This window comes from Ovis canadensis, chromosome 1, assembly GCF_042477335.2.
Source record: "Ovis canadensis isolate MfBH-ARS-UI-01 breed Bighorn chromosome 1, ARS-UI_OviCan_v2, whole genome shotgun sequence".
Lineage (NCBI taxonomy): Eukaryota > Metazoa > Chordata > Mammalia > Artiodactyla > Bovidae > Ovis > Ovis canadensis.
The window spans coordinates 109,869,281-109,889,487 of NC_091245.1; the positions used below are offsets into that span (position 1 = coordinate 109,869,281).

General features: G+C 40.2%; 1 protein-coding gene across 4 annotated transcripts; it reads left to right on the plus strand.

Annotated features, from left to right (window-relative positions):
- The first annotated feature begins 12,435 nt into the window (after positions 1-12,435).
- On the plus strand, positions 12,436-20,207 carry LOC138433871 (T-cell surface glycoprotein CD1a-like). Of its 4 annotated transcripts, XM_069577246.1 has the most exons (7): positions 12,469-12,963; positions 13,334-13,600; positions 14,116-14,394; positions 14,599-14,877; positions 15,195-15,285; positions 15,446-15,533; positions 17,825-17,901. In XM_069577246.1, the coding sequence occupies exons 1-6, from the start codon at positions 12,903-12,905 to the stop codon at positions 15,486-15,488; spliced, it is 1,020 nt and encodes a 339-aa protein (XP_069433347.1). In that variant the 5' UTR covers positions 12,469-12,902; the 3' UTR covers positions 15,489-15,533; positions 17,825-17,901. The 4 variants fall into 4 exon arrangements, with proteins under 4 accessions (XP_069433339.1, XP_069433357.1, XP_069433347.1 ...); XM_069577238.1 differs by having other exon boundaries at positions 12,436-12,963; positions 15,446-18,119; XM_069577256.1 differs by lacking the exon at positions 15,446-15,533 and having other exon boundaries at positions 12,457-12,963; positions 17,825-20,207.

The following is a 20,207-nucleotide window of genomic DNA, read 5'->3' on the forward strand; positions in this document are numbered from 1 at the left end:
AGCCATTAAAAAAGTATGAAATAGTGTCATTTGTAGCAACATGGATGGACTGAGAGATTTTCATATTAAGTGAAGTAAACCAGACAAAGACAATATAATGTGATATTGCTCATATGTGGAATCTAAGAAAATGATGCAAGACACTTATTTACAAAACAGATGCAGACTCACAGTCTTAGAGAATGACAAGGGGCAAGAGGTTGGGGGAAGAAACATATTGGAGTTTGGGACTGAAATGCACACACTACTCTATTTAAAGTAGATAACCACCAAGGACCTACTATGTAGCATATGGAATTCTCTGTTCACTACTCTATAATAACCTAAACAGGAAAATAATTTGAAAAAGAAGAGATATATGTAAATGCATAACTGACTAATTTTGCTGTACACTAACACTAACACAATATTGTTAATTAACAACTTCAATATAAAATAATTTTTAAAAAAAGAAAAAAAAAGACATTTAACTATTGTGGCTGCACCATAGTAACATAAACTATTATTACTTATAAATATATAAGCAGACCTGAAGCTGACTGTGGCTCAGATCGTGAGCTCCTTAATGAAAAATTCAGGCTTAAATTGAAGGAAGAAGGGAAAACAAATAGACCATTCAGGTATGACCTAAATCAAATCCTTTATACTGTACAGTCTAGATGATGTGTAGAGTCAAGTAATTAGATCTGATGGAGTGCCTGAAGAACTGTGGACAGAGGCATGTAACATTGTACAAGACACAGTGACCAAAACCATCCCAAATTAAAAGAAGTGCAAGAAGGCAAAGTCTGAGAAAGCTTTACAAATAGCTGAGGAAAGAAAGACAAGATGCAAAAGACAAGGGAGAGAGGGAAAGATATACCCAAGTAAATGAAGAGTTCCAGAAAATAGCAAGGAGAGATATGAAGGCTTTCTTAAATGAACAATGAAAAGAAATAGAGAAAAACAATAGAACAGGAAAGACTAGAGATTTCTTTAAGAAAATTGGAGATGTCAAGGGAACATTTCATGAAAGGATGGGAACAATTAAGGACAGAAATTGTTACCACCTAATAGAAGAGAAGAGGTTTAGATCTATACAAGAAAATCTTGAAAATGAAAGTCACTGAGTCATGTCTGACTCTGCAACCCCATGGACTATGCAGTCCATGGAATTCTCCAGGCCAATACTGGAGTGAGTAGGCTTTCCCTTCTCCAGGGGATCTTCCCAACCCAGAGATTGAACCCAGGTCTTCTGCAGTGCAAGTAGATTCTTTACCAGCTGAGCCACAAGGGAAACCTAAGAATCCTGGAGTGGATAGTGGAAGCCTATCCCTTCTCCAGTGGATCTTCCCGACCCAGGAATGAACGAGGATCTCGTGCAGTGAAGGCAGATTCTATACGAACTGAGCTATGAGGGAAGTCCTTTAATGACCTGGATAATCACAAAATTGTCACTCACCTAGAGCCAGACATCCTGAAGTGTGAAGTCAAGTGGGCCTCAGGAAGCATTACTATGAACAAAGCTAGTGGAGGTGATGGAATTCCATAGAAATTAAATAGGATTTTAATTATTTAAGATTCTAAAAGATGCTGCTGCTAAAATGCTGCACTCAACATGTCAGCAAAATTGGAAAACTCAGCAATGGCCACAGGACTGGGAAATGTCAGTTTCCATCCCAATCCCAAAGAAAGGCAAGTCCAACGAGTGTCTAAACTACTGTACAACTGTGCTCATTTCATTTCTAGCAAGGTTATGCTCAAAAACCTTCAAGCTAGGCTTCAGCAGTACACGAAACAAGAACTTTCAGATGTACAAGCTGGGTTTCAAAGAGACAGAGGAACCAGAGACCAAATTACCAACATCCATTCGATCATAGAAAAAGGAAGGGAGTTCCAGAAAAATATCTACTTCCACTTCATTGACTACACTAAAGCCTTCGACTGTGTCAGTCTGTCAGTTCAGTTACTCAGTCGTGTCCGACTCTGCGACCCCATGAAGTGCAGCACGCCAGGCCTCCCTGTCCATCACCGACTCCCGGAGTTCACTCAAACTCATGTCCATCGAGTCGGTGATGCCATCCAGCCATCTCATCCCGTCGTCCCCTTCTCCTCCTGTCCCTAATCCCTCCCAGCATCAGAGTCTTTTCCAATGAGTCAACTCTTCGCATGAGGTGGCCAAAGTATTGGAGTTTCAGCTTTAGCATCAGTCCTTCCAATGAAAACCCAGGATTGATCTCCTTTAGAATGGACTGGTTGGATCTCCTTGCAGTCCATGGGACTCTCAAGAGTCTTCTCCAACACCACAGTGCAAAAACATCAATTCTTCAGTGCTCAGCTTTCTTCACAGTCCAACTCTCACATCCATAAATGACCACTGCAAAAACCATAGCTTTGACTAGACAGACCTTTGTTGGCAAAGTAACGTCTCTACTTTTGAATATGCTATCTAGGTTGGTCATAACTTTCCTTCCAAGGAGTACACGTCTTTTAATTTCATGGCTGCAATCACCATCTGCAGTGATTGTGGAGCCCCCCAAAATAAAGTCTGACACTGTTTCCACTGTTTCCCTATCTATTTCCCATGAAGTGATGGGAACGGATGCCATGATCTTCATTTTCTGAATGTTGAGCTTTAAGCCAACTTTTTCACTCTCTTCTTTCACTTTCATCAAGAGGCTTTTTAGTTCCTCTTCACTTTCTGCCAGATCACAACAAATTGTGGAAAATTCTTAAAGACATGGGAGTATCAGACCACCTTATCTATCTCCTGAGAAACACGTATGCTGGTCAATATGTAACAATTAGAACTGGGCATGGAAGAAATGACTGGTTCAAAATTGGGAAAGGAGCATGTGAAGGCTGTATATCGTCACCCTGCTTATTTAACTTATATGCAGAGTATATCATTCAGAAGGCCAGGTTGGATGAATCACAAGCTGGAATCAAGATTGCCAAAACAAATATCAATAATGTAAGATGTGACGATGATACCATGCTAATGGCAGGAAGTGAAGAGGGACTAGACGGCCTCTTATTGAGGGTGAAAGAGGAGAGCAAAAAAGCTGGTGCATTGCTGATTCTGCTCACAGCGTCAGTTGTCTCAATGTGTCTACTGTGCACACAGTTCACTGAACCCATGGTAGGCAAGGGGCAAGTTAAGAGGCTGGAAGAAAATGTGAGGAGCCATAGGAACTACAACATGTTTATTCTCTCCTGGCTGGCACAGCAGTTGTAGCTGCAGATATAACATAACACAACATAAAACTTCAGGGTTTTTCCTTATTGTTCAATCTCTCAGTCATGTACGACTCTTTGCAACCACATGGAGTGTAGTATGCCAGGCTTCCCTGTCCTTAACCATCTCCCAGAACTTGCTCAAACTCATGTCCATTGAGTCATTGATGCCATCCAACCATCTCATCATCTGTGGTCCCCTTCTCCTCCTGCCTTCAGTCTTTCCCAGCATCAGGGTCTTTGTGAAAGAGCAGGCTCTTCTCATCAGGTGGCCAAAGTATTGGAGCTTCAGCTTTAGCATCAATACTTCCAGTGAACACTCAGTATCGGTTTCCTTTTGGATTGTTCTCCTTGCAAACCAAGGGACTCTCAAAAGTCTTTGCCAACACCACAGTTCAAAAGCATCAATTCTTCAGTGCTCAGCCTTCTTTACGGTCCAACTCTCACATCCATACATGACTACTGGAAAAACCGCAGCTTTGGCTAAACAGAGGTTTGCTGGCAAAGTAATGTCTCTGCTTTTTAACATGCTGTCTAGATTGGTCGTAGCTTTTCTTCCAAGGAGCAAGCATCATTTAATTTCATGGCTGCAGTCACCATCTGCAGTGATTTTGGAGCCCTAGAAAATAAAGTCTGTCACTATTTCCATTGTTTCCCCTTCTATTTGATATGAAGTGATGGGACAAGATGCCATGATCTTAGTTTCTTGAATGTTGAATTTTAAGGCAGCTTTTTCACTCTCCTCTTTCACCTTCATCAAGAGGGTCTTGGGTTCCATTTTTCTTTCTGCCATAAGGTTGTGTCATCTGCATATCTGAGGGTTTTGATCTTTTTCTCGGCAAACTTTATTCCAGCTTGTGCTTCATCCAGCCCGACATTTTTCATGATGTACTCTGTAGAAGTAAATAACCAGGGTGACTTTATACAGTCTTCATATACTCCTTTTCTGATTTGAACCAGTCTGTTGTTCCATGTTCTAACTGTTGCTTCTTGACCTGCATACAGATTTCTCAGGAGGGAGGTAAGGTGTTCTGGTATTCCCAGCTCTTTAAGAATTTTCCACATCTTGTTATGGTCTACACAATCAAAGGTTTTAGCATAGTTAATGAAGTAGAAATAGATGATTTTCTGAATTATCTTGCTTTTTCTATGATTCAACAGATGTTGGCAATTTGATCTCTCTTTCCTCTGCCTTTTCTAAATCAGTTTGAACACCCTGAAGTTCAAGAACATCTGGAAGAGCTTTTCTAGTGAAACTTATATATACTTACAGAACGAAAGCAGCCCATGGCCAGTGAGTACTTCCTGACCTGCATGTGCATTGCTATAAGTGATCTCAGCTGCTATATAACTGTGTGAAATCATTGGTTACAGAAAATGAGGTGAGACACTGTTGAGAGTGTGGTGCTAGAGAGACTGACTGGCACCATCTTGTTAATTTCCCCACCGCTGACCTGAAACTCAACATTTAAAAAACTAAGATCATGGCATCAGATCCCATCACTCCATGCAAATAGAAGGGGAAAAGTGGAAGCAGGGACAGATTTTACTTGCTTGGGTTCCAAAATTACTGCAGACAGTGACTGCAGCCATGAAATTAAAGGTGTTTGCTCCTTGAACAGGAGAAGGCAATGGCACCCCACTCCAGTACTCTTGCCTGGAAAATCCCATGGATGGAGGAGCCTGGTGGGCTGCAGTCCATGGGGTTGCTAAGAGTCGGACACGACTGAGCGACTTCACTTTCACTTTCATGCTTTGGAGAAGGAAATGGCAACCCACTCCAGTGTTCTTGCTTGGAGAATCACAGGGACAGGGGAGCCTAGTGGGCTGTCATCTATGGGGTCGCACAGAGTCGGACATGACTGAAGCAACTTAGCAGCAGCAGCAGCAGCAGCTCCTTGAAAGGAAAGATATGGCAAACCTAGGCAGCACAGTAAAAAGCAGAGACATCACTTTACAAACAAAAGTCTGTATACGCAAAGCTATGGTTTTGTCAGTAGTCATGTACAGATGTGAGAGCATAAAGAAGTCTGCGTGCTGAAAAATGGATGCTTTTGAACTGTGGTGCTGTAGAAGACTCTTGAGAGTCCCCTGGACTGCAAGGAGATCCAAGCAGTCAATCCTAAAGGAAACCAACCCTGAATATTCATTGGAAGCACTGTTGATGAAACTGAATATCCAATAGTTTGGCTACTTGATATGAAGAGCCCATTCTTTGGAGAAGACCCTGATTCTGGTAAAGAATGAAGGCAAAAGGGGAAGGGGGCTGCAGAGGATGGAAGAGTTAGATAACATTACCAACTCAATGGACATGAATTTAAGCAAACTTTGGGAGACGGTAGAGAATGCGGAGCCCAGCATTCTACAGTCTGTGGGGCTGCAGAGTCGGACGTGCATTTGTGACTAAAGAACAACATAAATATATTTTCTCATATACTAATGGATGTAATTAGTCTTATTGTGGTGATCATTCACTTAACACAAAAAGGTCAAATCATTATGGTGTATGCTGTGCTATGCTTAGCTGCTTAGTCATGTCTGAATCTGTGCAACGTGGTGGACTGTAGCCCAGGCTCCTCTGCCCATGGGGATTCTCCAGGCAAGAATGTTGGAGTGGGTTGCCATGCCCTCCTCCAGAGGATCTTTCCAACCCAGGGAATAAACCCAGGTCTCCCTCATTATAGGTGGATTGTTTACCATCTGAGCCACCAGGGAAGCCCATTGTGCTGTATACCTGAAACTAATATAATATTTTATGTGCACTATACCTCAACAAAAGGTATTTTCTCACCTTAAAAAAAAAAAGTAGTAGACTTATTAGGCCAGTGGAAATGAGTGCTGAATTTTTAATTTAGGGAAATAGTGTAGACTTCATGAAAGCTGGGGGCACTCCTTACCTCATGCAAAGTTTATCTTGCACAATTAGGTCGAAAGGAGATGTTTCACTTGAATTGTTTGTGAAGCATGTTGAACTAAGCATTCTTAAGGAAAGAAATTCCCACTGCAGAAATGTATATGGGAAACCTTTGAAGTGACAGTGAGTTAACGTTTGGTGATGGTGGTTTAGTTAGTCATGTCCAACTCTTGCAACCCCATGGACTATAGCCTTCCAGGCTCCTCTGTCCATGGAATTCGCCAGGCAAGAATATTGGAATGGGTTGCCATTTTCTTTTCCAGGCAATCTTCCTGACCCAGGGGTCAAACCCTTGTCTTATGCATTGCAGGCAGATTCATTACCAACTGAGCTATGAGGGAAGTCCTGATTTAACATTTATATAGTGCCTAAGGTTTTATTATTCCCCTCATTGTACAGATTAGGAAACTGAGTCACTGGGAAGTTAAATGTGGTGGGTAAGTTCCCACAGCAAGAAAGTTTTAGAATTAATATTCCCAGTCAGACAAGTTAGAACAATTCCATGTTCTAACCACTAAATTGCTCAACCTCTGCCTAAATTAAGTGTTGAACATTCAACATGTATTATTTCATCTGACCTTTAGGACTCTTTGTTGCAGATGTTTTTAAAGACAAAATTGAAGTTAGAGAGTAGTTACTGTCTTTTCTTGTCCAGGATCATATAGTCAAAAAATAGAAAAACTGAAATTTGGACCAAAACCTTTTCCTCTCTGTGCTGGATATTCAGATCTTTTCCATCTGAATGTAGTTCAGATCCTGCTTTATTTAAGAAGAGTTGCAATCATGTAACAAAACTTGCTAAGCAGGAAGGAGTGTGGGCAGTTACTCACTCCTTACTCTCATTTGGCAGAAGGACAGAAGAAGGCTGAGGAAGTTTGCCAAGGTCACCCAGTTCACTAGAGTGGATCTGGGGTTGAACTCATGTTCAGGAACTTTTCTAATTTCATTTTTACATAAGCACAGTTAGAAACATTTTTATAAAAATATTCCTGATCCACAGAATGGCCTGTGTCTGCAAGCTCTGGTCTTGTCTTAGTCCCTAATGAGCTGTTCATCTTTGGTAGCTCATGTCACCTCCTTTGCCCTTAGTTCTCTCATCTGAAAAAGTGAGAAAGCAGAACTGAGTCATCTCAGCAGAGGAACTTGTTGTGGAGACAGGGTAGAGGGAAGGGCACGGGGAGTGGTCAGGGCTTTGGGTCTCCCCATTTCCACTTTCTATTTCAGTCTGTTTTCTACTTTGTTTTGTATATGGTAGATTCTATATATCTACCATATGTTTACCACCCACAAATTAGTAGTAATAACAATAATACTATCTACTGAATGCCCACTATAGTGAATATGCAAATTTACATTTCTGAGGAGACTGAGGATCCCACTAGCCTGAGATCACAGCAAAAATGATGGATCTAGTGTTTGTACATAAATGAGGGGGAAGGAAGGGGACATTTTATATAAAGGACTAATATAGGATAGGTAGAGACAATGGGTTCAATAATTAGTATCCATCTAGAATGGTAAACATATTTTAATGCTATATTTTTGTTTGAAAATATAGGATTAGAGATGATTTCTTGGTGTCTTTTTTGATATTTCAAGAATGCTGGGTGTGCTTCTTGCTAGGGCTACATAGAAATTGCTGGACTAACGTGAAGAAGGAAAGAGCATTCCTCATTCCAGGATACCTGCTTACTTGTGTCAAATATAGACAAGGGTATATTCTGAACAGGTAGTATAATTCAGTACCCTCATCAAAAGAGTCAACAAGACTAGTCAGCATATGGATTAAGGACCAGGAACCAAGGACAGAATAACTATGTAACTTAACTAAAAACTTCTACCAATGGTGAGGGGCAGAGCAGATGGTGAAATTAGGATGGAGTCTGAGAGCCCTGATACAGTAATGAATCTTCTGTTTCTGCTCTGTTTCACGTAGAAAACTGGGTACTTTGAGTCCAAGGATTAATCTCTTAGTAGATCCAGAAGCCACAGTTCAATGAAAGTAAAATCAGAATAATGGTGAATTTTAACATTTTCTGAACCTATGATCTCTAACTATGTAACCCATTTATGTCCTCTTGTATGCCTTTCTCTCCATCCATTCTAGATGGATACTAATTCAATAAATAGTATTATTGCTATTACTATTAAATTGCTGGTCATAAACATAAACATATCAAATTATTGTGTGGAACACAATGTTCATTTGGGTCTTCCTGTAACATCTTTTGGAAAAATATTGAACCAACTTTTTGGCCAACCCAATAAATTACTGATGCTTGGTCTCAATGGGCAGAAGCATAAAGCAATTTTGAATGTCATTTCACCTGTCACTAATAAGGACTAGAAATCCCCCTACCAGTGGAGTCAGTCTCTGCCTCAGGTAGACTTTTAGAACACCAGGCTCCTACTCGAAAAATAGAATAATAACATGTGTCCTGTCCTGTCTTGCCTCAGTGGGGAGGTGCTGCTGAAGTGTGATAGTGCTTAGTGAATATGAAAGAGCTGTACCATGGTATGGGTCTGTAGGAATTCTGTATATAAAGAGGAGTCCAGACTGCCTGGACACCTCTGCTTAGAGGGCTGACAGTACAAGATAAGCCTGGAAATCTTTGAGCATTTTATCTAAAACAAGTCAGATTTTCTTCTTCTTCTCACTTAGATCTCAGGCAGTGATACTGAACTTTCATTTCCTTAGTCAGCCCAGGCTTGTCCTTCCAGCTCCCTTTGCTCAAGTGGAGGAGCTTTAGTCCACCACTGAATTATTACTGCCCCAACCCCTTGTTTGTAGGACCTGGAATACCAAGATATACCATAGGGAAGCATGAGAGTCAGATCTATGCAGCTAAGGAAATCCTTCCACAAAACTTTTCTTCTGAGCAACTCAGGGGAACAGAGCAATGTGCTAACACGTTTGTTAACAAGAAGTCCAACAAGCTGTTTAGTTTAGCTGGGGAAACCAAAGGGTGAGTCCAGGGAACTGCTCCCAGGAGAGGCTGTGCCTGCTTAATGAAGCAGAACATCAACTTTAGTGATTATCAAACTTCAGTGATTATCATTTTCTGTGCAGGGGCCTCTCTTTGCCTGAGTTGAGGAGCAGGGAGCTTTGGGGAGGCCCCAGCTTTCTCCTCCTGCCTCCCTCAATTAATACCAATTGGGAACATGAAAATGCAGAGCAGGATGCAAAAAAAAAGCAGCTCTAGCAAACAGTTCTCCTAGGAGTCCTTTCCCCAGGCCTGTGGGAGATACCATCCTCACAGCTCTGCCTGAGCCATGCAGAAGTGCATCTATTCCCCAGGTTCATAGGAGGCCCTGTGGATGTAGAGCGGGAGTCAGGAGGTCTGAGCTTTAATCGAGGTTCTGCCACTAACTAACTCTCACCCAAAGTGGGTCATGCACCTTTCCTGAGCTGTATATATTTTTTAGATTCTAGGTTTTTTTGCCAGAAGAATCTTTGCCACAAGCAGTTTTACTGCACAACTAACTGGCATAAGACAATTTTGCCATAAGAAAAGAATATAGTGAAAAGATAAAAAGATAAAAAGAACAAAGATAAAAAGAAGATAATGAAATATGAAAAATTAATAAAATTGTAAAAATATTTCATGTGAAGAGTAAAAATACAAAAATATTTGAAAACAAACTGGTGTAGCTTCATAGTTATAGTTGTATTAGGGTATATCTTAGAGGGAGCAGTGATATTTCCTTTCTCAAAGTCAATATTAAGGACTCAGGATCTAATACTGGATGCAAGTTGTTTTATATATATATATATATATATATATGTATATATATATATATATATATCTGCCATAAGTCACTTTCAATTTCCCTGGAAGTAAAACAAACAGAGGAGGGACGCAGCTGTTTCTTATCAACATATGTAGTGCATATAGTTGGAAGCATATATCTAGATTATATTTAAATTTTCCATCATATGTCCAGTCCTAATATTTCACCAAATTATCTCAGCTAGATTCTGTGTCAAACACCAAAATTCTGTCTACACCATGTTCTCCACTATAAAATAGCAAAAAATAATTATCATTTTCAAGAAACATATTCATCAAGAATCATATGGTTATTTTTTTGAGACAAGAGAAATCTTATTCTTTTGCTTCCAACTTCAAATTTACTTGATACATTTGAAAAACACAGCACTCAAGAACAAGCCATTTTATCTAAATTAGCTAAAGAATCGATAATTAATGCTATTGGAGACTGTGGTGAATTATAGTTTTTTATCTTTAATGCCCAAGTTGGTGTATGAACAACTTGTTGTGTGGTGAAACTACTTGCAGAAAAAGTGTTTACAGTGAAAATACTAGATAAAATTTTTAAAATCTCCATATATAATATGGAGATTTAATTTTATGATTAAAAATCTAATTTTATGATTGATTTATTTTATCTTTAATTTTGTGAAGTACAATAAAAGATTTTTTTTTGTTCTGATATCCAGGATAACAGCATAAAGAAACAAGAATATAGTTTCCTTACTTGTACTTAAGGGGGAAAAGTCTATGGAGTGTGAAAAAAGCAAAGGAAGAGTAAGATCAATATATGCCCCAAGAGACAGCTCACCTCCAAAAGAAGAGGGGTGTGTTCTGTATTGTCACATTTATTTGCTCTTTCAGAACATTTAAAACATATCATTATTTTTTTTTAAGGAAGAACAGCATTTCCTCTTAAGAAAAAAAAAAAAAAAAAAAGATCAGTTGGGATCACCTGCCTGTGAGTTCATTTCTGCTTCTCTCATACCCATAGACATGTATGCTACTTATGTCTCATGACTCTGAGTGTACTAAAAAGTTGGAACCTCAAGTGCAATTTTTCAGTGTTGATAATACTATAGAAGAACATGCAGTCAGAAAACCTTGGGTTTAAATTCTAACTCTACAAATCAGCAGTTGTAAAATTTAGTTGAGTTTAGAAAACCCCTTTTTCCCTCATTTTTAAAACTGAAAAAGGTTAGTAATACCTACTTTAAGGTTGTTGGGAGAATAGAGATACTTTCTGCTGGCAGATAAGAAGCGCTATAAGAATAAAACTCAACTTTTCTGATTTCTATTATTATCAGCATTATCATTGCACATCTAGTACCTAATAGGACCAAAGAGATAACTCTTAAATCTATAAGAAAAATAGTTCTTTGAAGAATTCAACAAAAGGCTAAAAATCCCCAATGAGGTTTAGTTCTGTGTCTCTTCAGAAGTCCTGCAATCACTCATAGACTGAACTGCTTAAAAGTGGTCAGAAACACTTCTGAAACTGACTCATTAGTTATCTTTGAGAATCTGAAGTTTTCTGGCTAGTGGCAAGCAGATCAGAGCATTTCTTTTTTTAAAATATATATTTATTATTTTAATTGGAGGTTAATTAGTTAGGAGGGAGGGGGGTTCAGGGTGGGGAACACGTGTATACCTGTGGAGGATTCACGTTGATGTATGATGAGATTAGAGCATTTCTTTTAGTCAAATCTAAAAGATCATATCTAGAAACATATGGGACCTCAATTATTGCATACTAGACTTAATGAGTTATTTGGAAAACTCAGGGTGCATGACAAAGGTCCCTGATCAAAGCTTGGTACTGTGAGGAGATTCAGTTAATGTTAAATTTCTATCTTCTCCTTTAGAAATGTGAGACTACAAGAATCCTTATCACAGTGTGATCACTTTTTATCTCACAGTACTCACACTACTGCTTATAAGTTATGGTCTTCCTGTATGTTCTATTGAAAATACATATTTAATTGACTTTAAATACCAGAAAACATTTTTTTAAAGACAATGTGTAGAGAGCAGTTTTAGGTTCACAGAAAAATTGAGTAGAAATCACAGGCTACCATATAGCTTCTGCCCCCACACAGGCACTGCCTTCCCGGCCATCAGCATCCCCCACCAGACTGATACATTTGTTACAGTTGATGAACCTACACTGACACATCATTATCAGCCAAAATTCCTAAGTTACATCATTATCACCAAAGTACAACAAAGGTGGTGTATATTCTATGGGTTTGGACAAATATGTAATGACATATATCCACCGTGACAGTATGTTTCAGTATAGTTTCACTGCCCTAAGAATACAACTGCTACAACTCTTTGTCTCCTACTGCCTAGCCCCTAGCAACCATTGGTTGTTTACTGTCTACATACTTGATTCTTCCCTAAGAATGATGAATTGGTGCCAGTTTATACTGTTTTTTCAAAGCAATCGTAAGGAATTCTGAAAAAGCTAATAAAGCAACCAATAAGAAGTCAGAGATGTGAACGAGGCGGGGTGAGGATAAGAAAGAGGAAGAGAATAGTTGAGAAGATATTCAAAAAGGCAAAAGGAGGACTGTATGACAGAGAAGAGCAGGGGCATGAGAACATTAGCTAGGTCACTAGGAAGACATTTAGTTTCACGGTTTTATTATATGAATGAGGGGAAAAGTGACTTCTATCCATTGACTTTTCAGTGCCATATAAAGCTTGGTCCATAGCAATTAGATCAGGGGAAAGTGAACAGGATGGAATCTGGGGACAGGAAGAGAAGCTGGAAGTCAGAGAGGACAGTCAGACCTGGAAGGGTAATGAGTGTCTGAGTAGGTGGCCCAGGGTTTAGGGAAGGAGCAGATTTTTCTTTTTTCAGATGTTGACTAAAGGGAAGTTTTGCCTGTTGGTAGGAGAAGGAAGTCAGAATAGAGGTATTGTGGGGTAGGTTTGTTTAGAACAGAAATCAAAGACTGACATTTCTGAGAGAAAGAACATCTGCAAATGAGATGCTGTTTCTGCAAACTGCATTGCTTCTGACTCTTCTCCCATGTGGTAACAATGAGAATGGTAAGAATTCTGTTCAAAAAGACATGTATGTGTGTACGTGTGTGCGTGTGTGTGTGTGTGCATGCACGCAGGCAGGCACATCCACCTGTTTGAGCTGGTGTGTGTGAATGTGTGGTATGTATGTGTGTATGGAGTGGTTTCCCCAACCTAGAGACTGAGAATATCAGCCTTGTTTCATTCCAGTATCACTGACTCCAGGTCCATGGCTCTTTTGAAGGTTGTCTACTATGTTTGAGTCCCTGGGGCAGCCAAATGTTTGCTGAGGTATCTTGCTTTTCCCCTAAATTCTGAGTTTCCTCTCTTTGGCACCTTTCTTTCTGTGTTTTCTCTCCTTCCCAATGTCCCTTCTCATTCTTTGTTCTTTTCCCAGATTTCCAGGAGCCAATCACCTTCCAAATCATTCGGATCTCATCATTTTATAGCCGATTCTCTACACAAAGTCTGGGCTCAGCTTGGCTGGATGAGTTGCAGACTCATGCCTGGGAAAAGAACTCTGACGCAGTCATTTACCTGCATCCTTGGTCCAAAGGCAACTTCAGTGATGAGGAGTTGATAGAAGTGGAAAACATACTTCATACATTCTTCATTAGACTTGGTCAGGCACTTTACAACCATGCCAGTCAATGGCAACTTGAATGTAAGTTCAGTTCCCTCCATGGGGGTTGGGGATATGGTGTGTTTGTGTGTGTTTCAGTGAGTTTCTTATTTCTCTAATAAGCAGCCTCCATCAATTCTGAGCCTTAGCAGACACTCTCATCTTCCTCATTCCTTAATTCACTTATTAAAGTGTGATTTTATCCCCCATTCAATCGCTTTAGCAATCAGTCTGTATATTCAGTGTAACCTACAGTGTTCTACTTATCCTACATTATTATAATCCCAAATCTCTCACACTAAGTCCTTTCTTATTTTTTTACCCACATAGTTTACAATGCCTTCTTCAAATACTTTGCCCCTCATGTCATTCACCTCTTTCTGCATCTCCAACTACTACCAGTTTCCAATCTTTGAACCTCCAATCAAACTAAATTTTGCTCTATTCCCTCAAATTTTCTAAAATCCTCCCTTATGCTTCTATCATCTTTTAATTACTCATTTTATTTTATTTTTCTTACTCCTTCTTTCTTCTAATTGAGAACTTTTCTTCCCCAGATCCCTTTGAACTGCAGGTAGCAGGTGGCTGTGAGATGCACATCAGAGATGCCTCAGTAGGCTTTGTGCGAGTCGGTTATCAAGGATCAGACTTCCTAAGCTTCCAGAAAAATTTATGGGTACCCTCTCCAGAGGGTGGAAATAGGGCTAAGTTTGTCTGCGCGCTATTCAATTTGTACCAAGGCACCCAGGAAATAATACACAAGCTGCTCAGTGACACCTGCCCACGTTTCCTCTTGAGTCTTCTCGATGCAGGAAAGGCATATCTCCAGAGACAAGGTCAGAGCTGCACCCTTCCTCCACAAATTTTCTGTTATGAAAATCACACTTCTCATCTTGCTAACAAAGAGCCAAGTAGGGGAGGGGATATTGGTTGACAGATTGCTAACAGTGGGAAAAGTGTGTCCATCTAAACTGACATGAAACTTTGAACCTGAGTCTGCATTGGAGTCCTCACCTGACCATCTTCCTTGTCCTCCGCAGTGCGACCAGAGGCCTGGCTCTCCCCAGGCCCCAGTCCTGGCCCTGGCCACCTGACGCTGGTTTGTCACGTCTCTGGCTTCTACCCAAAGCCCATTTGGGTGAGGTGGATGCGGGGTGAGCAGGAGAAACAGGGCGCTCAGAGAAGTGACGTCTTGCCTAATACTGATGGGACGTGGTATCTTCGGGTTTCCCTGGATGTGGAAGCCAGTGAGGCATCTGGCCTGAGTTGCTGTGTGAGGCACAGCAGTCTAGGAGGCCAGGACATCATCCTCTACTGGGGTGAGGAAAAACTGGGGCCCCGCTGGGATGGGAATAGGTAGCCCTCAAGCAGACTAAAGAGCCAGGTGAAAAACTGGGGATTCTAGGCAGTCCAGACCCAAAAGGAATAAAAATAAGAAATATGGGAGTTGAAAACGAGAGCCACATAGATATAGGAAGGAGGTTAGATGGAGTCATCTCTAAGGAGGAATAAGAGAGGAAATAGGGAAGAAGGAGATTGTTGAGGCAGACACTTGGATAACAAAGGAAAAGCATGGAAATGCAGCAAAACAGTGGGTGGGTTTGAGAAGACACTCTTGTGTGCACCCCACCCACAGATCATCACAGCTCCACTGGCTGGATCATCTTGGCAGTGATTGTGTCCCTGGTCCTCCTGGCTGGTCTTGCCTTTTGGCTTAGGAAGAACTGGTGAGTTCTTTGTGTCCGGCCTTCCCCCCAGTTCCCACGTGTCTGCCCACCTGTTTTTCTCTCTCTCCTCTCATTCTTCTCCTCCCAGCCCCTTTCCCTCTTGCCCCTCACTTCTCACCTCCACCTCATGTAGAATGACTTCAATGTCTCTTCTCATCAGGACTTGCTGTAAACCTTCAAACACACTTCTCCCTTTGGAATGAGATCCCAGCAGCCCAGGAACCCAGAACACATCTAAATAGAACTCGGTGATGATGGTCTTTCCACTCTCTTTGTACAACTTCTTTGGATGCTGCTTTTTTTCTGCTGAATGATCAGTTGTTAATATAAGCAATAACAAATGTAATTTTGCAGGATTTGTTGTTCTAACCTAGGTTTGAGACTTAAAAATTCATAATTTAAGTTCTGAATGGAACACAGTCCTAATATCCTTCATGTATTCAAATGTGAGTGGATCATTAGGCTTATTTCAGATGTCACTTCATCCAAAGGGCCTTTCCTGATTCACCAGTGGAAGCTGTCTCTGCCTTGTCTGAATTCCCAGCAAAAGTTAACGGAACTGTGGTAAACCTCCTCCTCACTTCAGATCCTTTGTGGTCACTGTCTAGTTCTCTTTCCCCCTTCTAATTTTTAAGCTCTTGAGAACAAAGTTCACATGTTTTACTATATGCATCCTTGGCAAAATGTCTTACCTGTGTGTGATATGTTCTCCATAAAAATCTATGTTAAATTTATTTCAATTTTATAGCCTTTTAAACATCAATTTCTTTCCTGCTATCTTTGTGGTAGTTGAGACATTTGATGCTCTTCTGACTAAAGTCCTTCTCACTTGACCAAGAAATTTCAGATTTTTCTAGTTCCTTAGTGATTTCTCTGAGCTCCTGAGGAGAAACAGAGTTTTGCCTCTGACAATTCTAATTATTTAACTCTACAGACCTATTGGGATGAAATGTTGCTCCAAGTATTCTAAACAAAAAGAGGAAGGCAGAATATAGACCCTTATTTTCAAGGTGGTTCATGGATGAGAACCAGAATTATCACCTTGAAAATTGTTAAAAATATTGGGTCTTGGATCTCTTCTTAGACTTCATGAATCATAATTTGCATTTTAGCAAAATCAGAAGGGGTTCATGCCGGGGTCCAGCCCCGGTGGATCCAGGGAATTCGAAGGGTGGACGGCGTCGGCGTGGAAAGACTTGTTTATTTATTAATGAAAGATTAGATTAAGAAACTATAGTGTAGTAAGAAGATTAAGTGGAAGAAGAGGGCTGAATAGCTTGGTTTACGCGGAAGGCCAATAAAATCCCAGACAAGGAATTTGCACCATCTACGTTGGGCCACCGGCGCCCGCTTGAATATCTAAGGGTGCCTCGCCTTAAGCTCCCTTTCTCGCGGGTCTTAACAGCCGGGGCAAGTAAGTAGACGTGGAGAGCCTCCGCGCTCCAGGTGGAAATTCAGCCCGAAATTAAAGAGCAGAGAGAGGGAAAGAGAGAGAAGAAGAAAGAGAGAGAGACACGGGGGGAGCCAGAGTGCCAAGAAACCAGGCTGGGAGACTAGTTAGAGAAGCTGGTCCAAGAAGCTGGCCCCGGCCCCTGGCCCCAGAAGCTGGCCCCGAGAAGCTGGCCCCTGGAGCTGGCCCCAGAAGCTGGCCCCGAGAAGCTGGCCCCCGGCCCCAGAGGCTGGCCCCGGGAAGCTGGCCCCATCCTTTATTGTTCAGAAGGCCTTTTATACTTTTGATAAAACACAGAGATCAATGGGTAACACAAGATTATGTAGTGTTCACAGCTCAGGCTCTTTCTCTACATCATTTGGTATACAAAAGGTCTCAGGTGATTTACATTATCTTCTGGCCAAGAGGCTTGTTAACACTTTTTGGCTCTCTTCCTTAATGAATGTTAATCTTGTTTCCCCTGAAGTGTTTTTCTTTAATCTACATCTCCTTAAAGCATTAACGTTAAAGTTACATCTCTATAGAACAAAGGTGCAGTGGGATATAACAAAGAAGGTACTTAACTCAAAGATCTAATGTTGCTAACACAAGGTCTACTACTTGTTTTTCTAACTATATCTACAACTAAAGGATGTGAAAATTTGGCAGCAAATGTTGACTCAACAAATGAAACCTTTAATCAGTCCTATTCTAAAGATTTTGACTCCTCGGAAGCTCCTACATTCCTAGGATGTTTTAAGCTTCCTGTGTCTCCTGCGGTCAGGAGGCCTCAAACAATCACACGCGCAGCTGTAGGAGTCCTGCAGGCAGGCTAGAAAGCCATCAGAGGGTTTTTTGGATTGAAACACTCTTTCAAATGCAGAAGACTAAAGCCCTGAATTGACTTTTTCCAGAAAATGTCAGAAGAGTGGAAAAGCAGAGCACAAAAGCCGGCAGATTTTTGTTGGGGTACATGCTTAGGAATTTCCAGAGGGGTCCCTGAAGTCTGAGCATGCCTTGCATATGTCAGCTTCCTTCCTCATGACCTTGTCACGGGCGGGATTCCTCACACTGGCTCCCGGCAGGTTCATAGTTGCCTTTAAATTCCAGGAGCACTTATGTGAGTGATGCCTGAGAAGTACTGGTGGGAGTATTTCCCTGAAGAGAAAAGAAAAGTCAAGCAAAAAGAACAAGAGTATTGATCCTCAGGACTGAAGTGAGATCAAGGCAAGGAGATTACATAAAACATGTTCTTGTTATTCATGATGTTGTGTTAAATTTACGGGAAATGCTGATTTAGTGAAAATTGAGCCATTGCTTCTAGGGCAAATGTAAAGTTTGGTTCCAATGAGCTTCTGGTAACAACATTTTTAGTCAACTAATAAATACATAGCTTTATGTGTGATTCTGCATATATATATATATATATATATTTTGAAATAATCTATTAATTATATACAGTATTTCTTAATGATAAAATACCAGCTAAGAAGTGTTTAATCTTTTCTTGGTCTTGGGTAACACTATCATAAATTTCTTTGACTTTCAGCCATACCACTGTGCCTTCCACTATACTTTTAAAAACAAAAAAGGAAACAAACAAAACCAGTCACACCTCATGAATCCACAAATCTAGCTCTTTCCCCATCTCTTCAGTAGCTTCATCATAACATTGTAGATATTACTTCAACACTTTCTGAAGTGGCTCCACTTACAAATCAGTAAATTTCTTTCTGTTTTCCTGGATTTACTGCACTGTTGATTCATTAACACTGAACTCATGGCTCACAATCCTACAATGCGCACTTGAACAAAACTTTATCTACTTGTGTGTTTTCTTCATAAGACATGTCCCAACCTTTCTGTGCTTAGGAACACCAGACAACACTTCAACACTTTGCCTTAGGACTATTTTAAACAGCAACATCACCATCAAAGAGCATAGATACACAGGAAATGTGGGCTAAGTAGATGGTGGAAAGCATATGTTTACAGTTTGAGAACTAAAATAAAAATGCAGGGAGTCACCTTTCTCATCTGGGAACTTGTGAAGCAGGTGATATTTCGTACCACTCTGCACACATCCATGAATGACTGTGAAAGCATTGTGAGTATTTACTTGAGCATTAAAAATAAATTTTAGCAGACAGATAAATAAGCACATGCAGAATTGGTGAATAGTGAAGATAGACTCTTTATGACTAATGAGCAAATTGGCAGTGTGAGTTGAGATATCCATGGAGAGACTTCAGTTATTTTAGGATTCATTGATCAATTCAACAAATAATTATTAAGCACTTATTTTGCATCAGGAACAAATTGAGCATAAAGTAATGGGGGAGAGAAAGATCACCACTGTGTTCTGAGCTGAAAATTTTTGCCTTGCTAGTTTGTATGTCTTTTTGGGAAAAATATCTGTTTAGGTCTTCTTCCTATTTTTTTGTAAACTGGGTTGTTTATTTTTAATGATACTGAGTTGTATGAACTGTTTATGTATTCTGATTAACCCTTCACTGGGTCATGTCATTTGCAAATAAGCGTTCCCATTTAAGGTAGGTTGTCTTTTCATTTTGTCCATGGTTTCCTGTTCTGTGCAAAAACTTTTGTTTAATTAGGTCCATTGTCTTAGGAAACAAAGGAAATATTGCTACAGTTTATGTCAAAGAGTTCAGCCTGTTTTTCTTCTAGGAGTTTTATAGGTTTTAGTCTCATATTTAGGTCTTATTCCATTTTATTTTTGTGTATGATGTGAGACAATATTCTAATTCCTTTTTTTTTTACATTTATCCAGCTTTCCAAGCACCACTTATTATAGAGACTGCCTTTTCCTTATTGTATATTCTTGCTTCCTTGGTAGTAGATTAATTGACCATGGGTTTAATTCTGGGGTCTCTATTCTGTGCCATTGATCTATGTGTCTCCTTTTGTGTCAATATCATATTGTTTTGATTACCATAGCTTTGTAATGCATTCTGAAGTCAAGAGTGCTTCTTATGGCGACTCAGACAGTAAAGAATCTGCCTGCAATGTAGGAGATCGGGGTCCAGTCTCTGGGTTGGGAAAATCCCCTGGAGAAGGAAATGGTAACCCACTCCAGTATTCTTGCCTAGAAAATCCCAAGGACAGAGGAGCCTGGCAGGCAACATACACATGGTTGCAAAGAGTTGGACACAATTGAGTGACTGATACTTTCACTTTCACTTCATGAAATCAAGGAACATAAATACCTCCAGCTCTTTGTCAAGACTGTTTTGGTTATTTGAGGTCTTTTGTGGTGTGATTCATGGGGCTGCAAAGAGTTGGACATGGCTGAGTGACTGAACCGAACTGAACTGACTGATGTTTTCGTACTTGAAATTATTTGTTCTAGTTTCATGAAAAAATGCCATTGGTACTTTATAGAGATTGCATTGAAACTGTGCAATGCTTTGGGTAGTGTGGTCATTTTACCAATATTAATTCTTCCAAGCAATAAACATACTATATTTTCCTA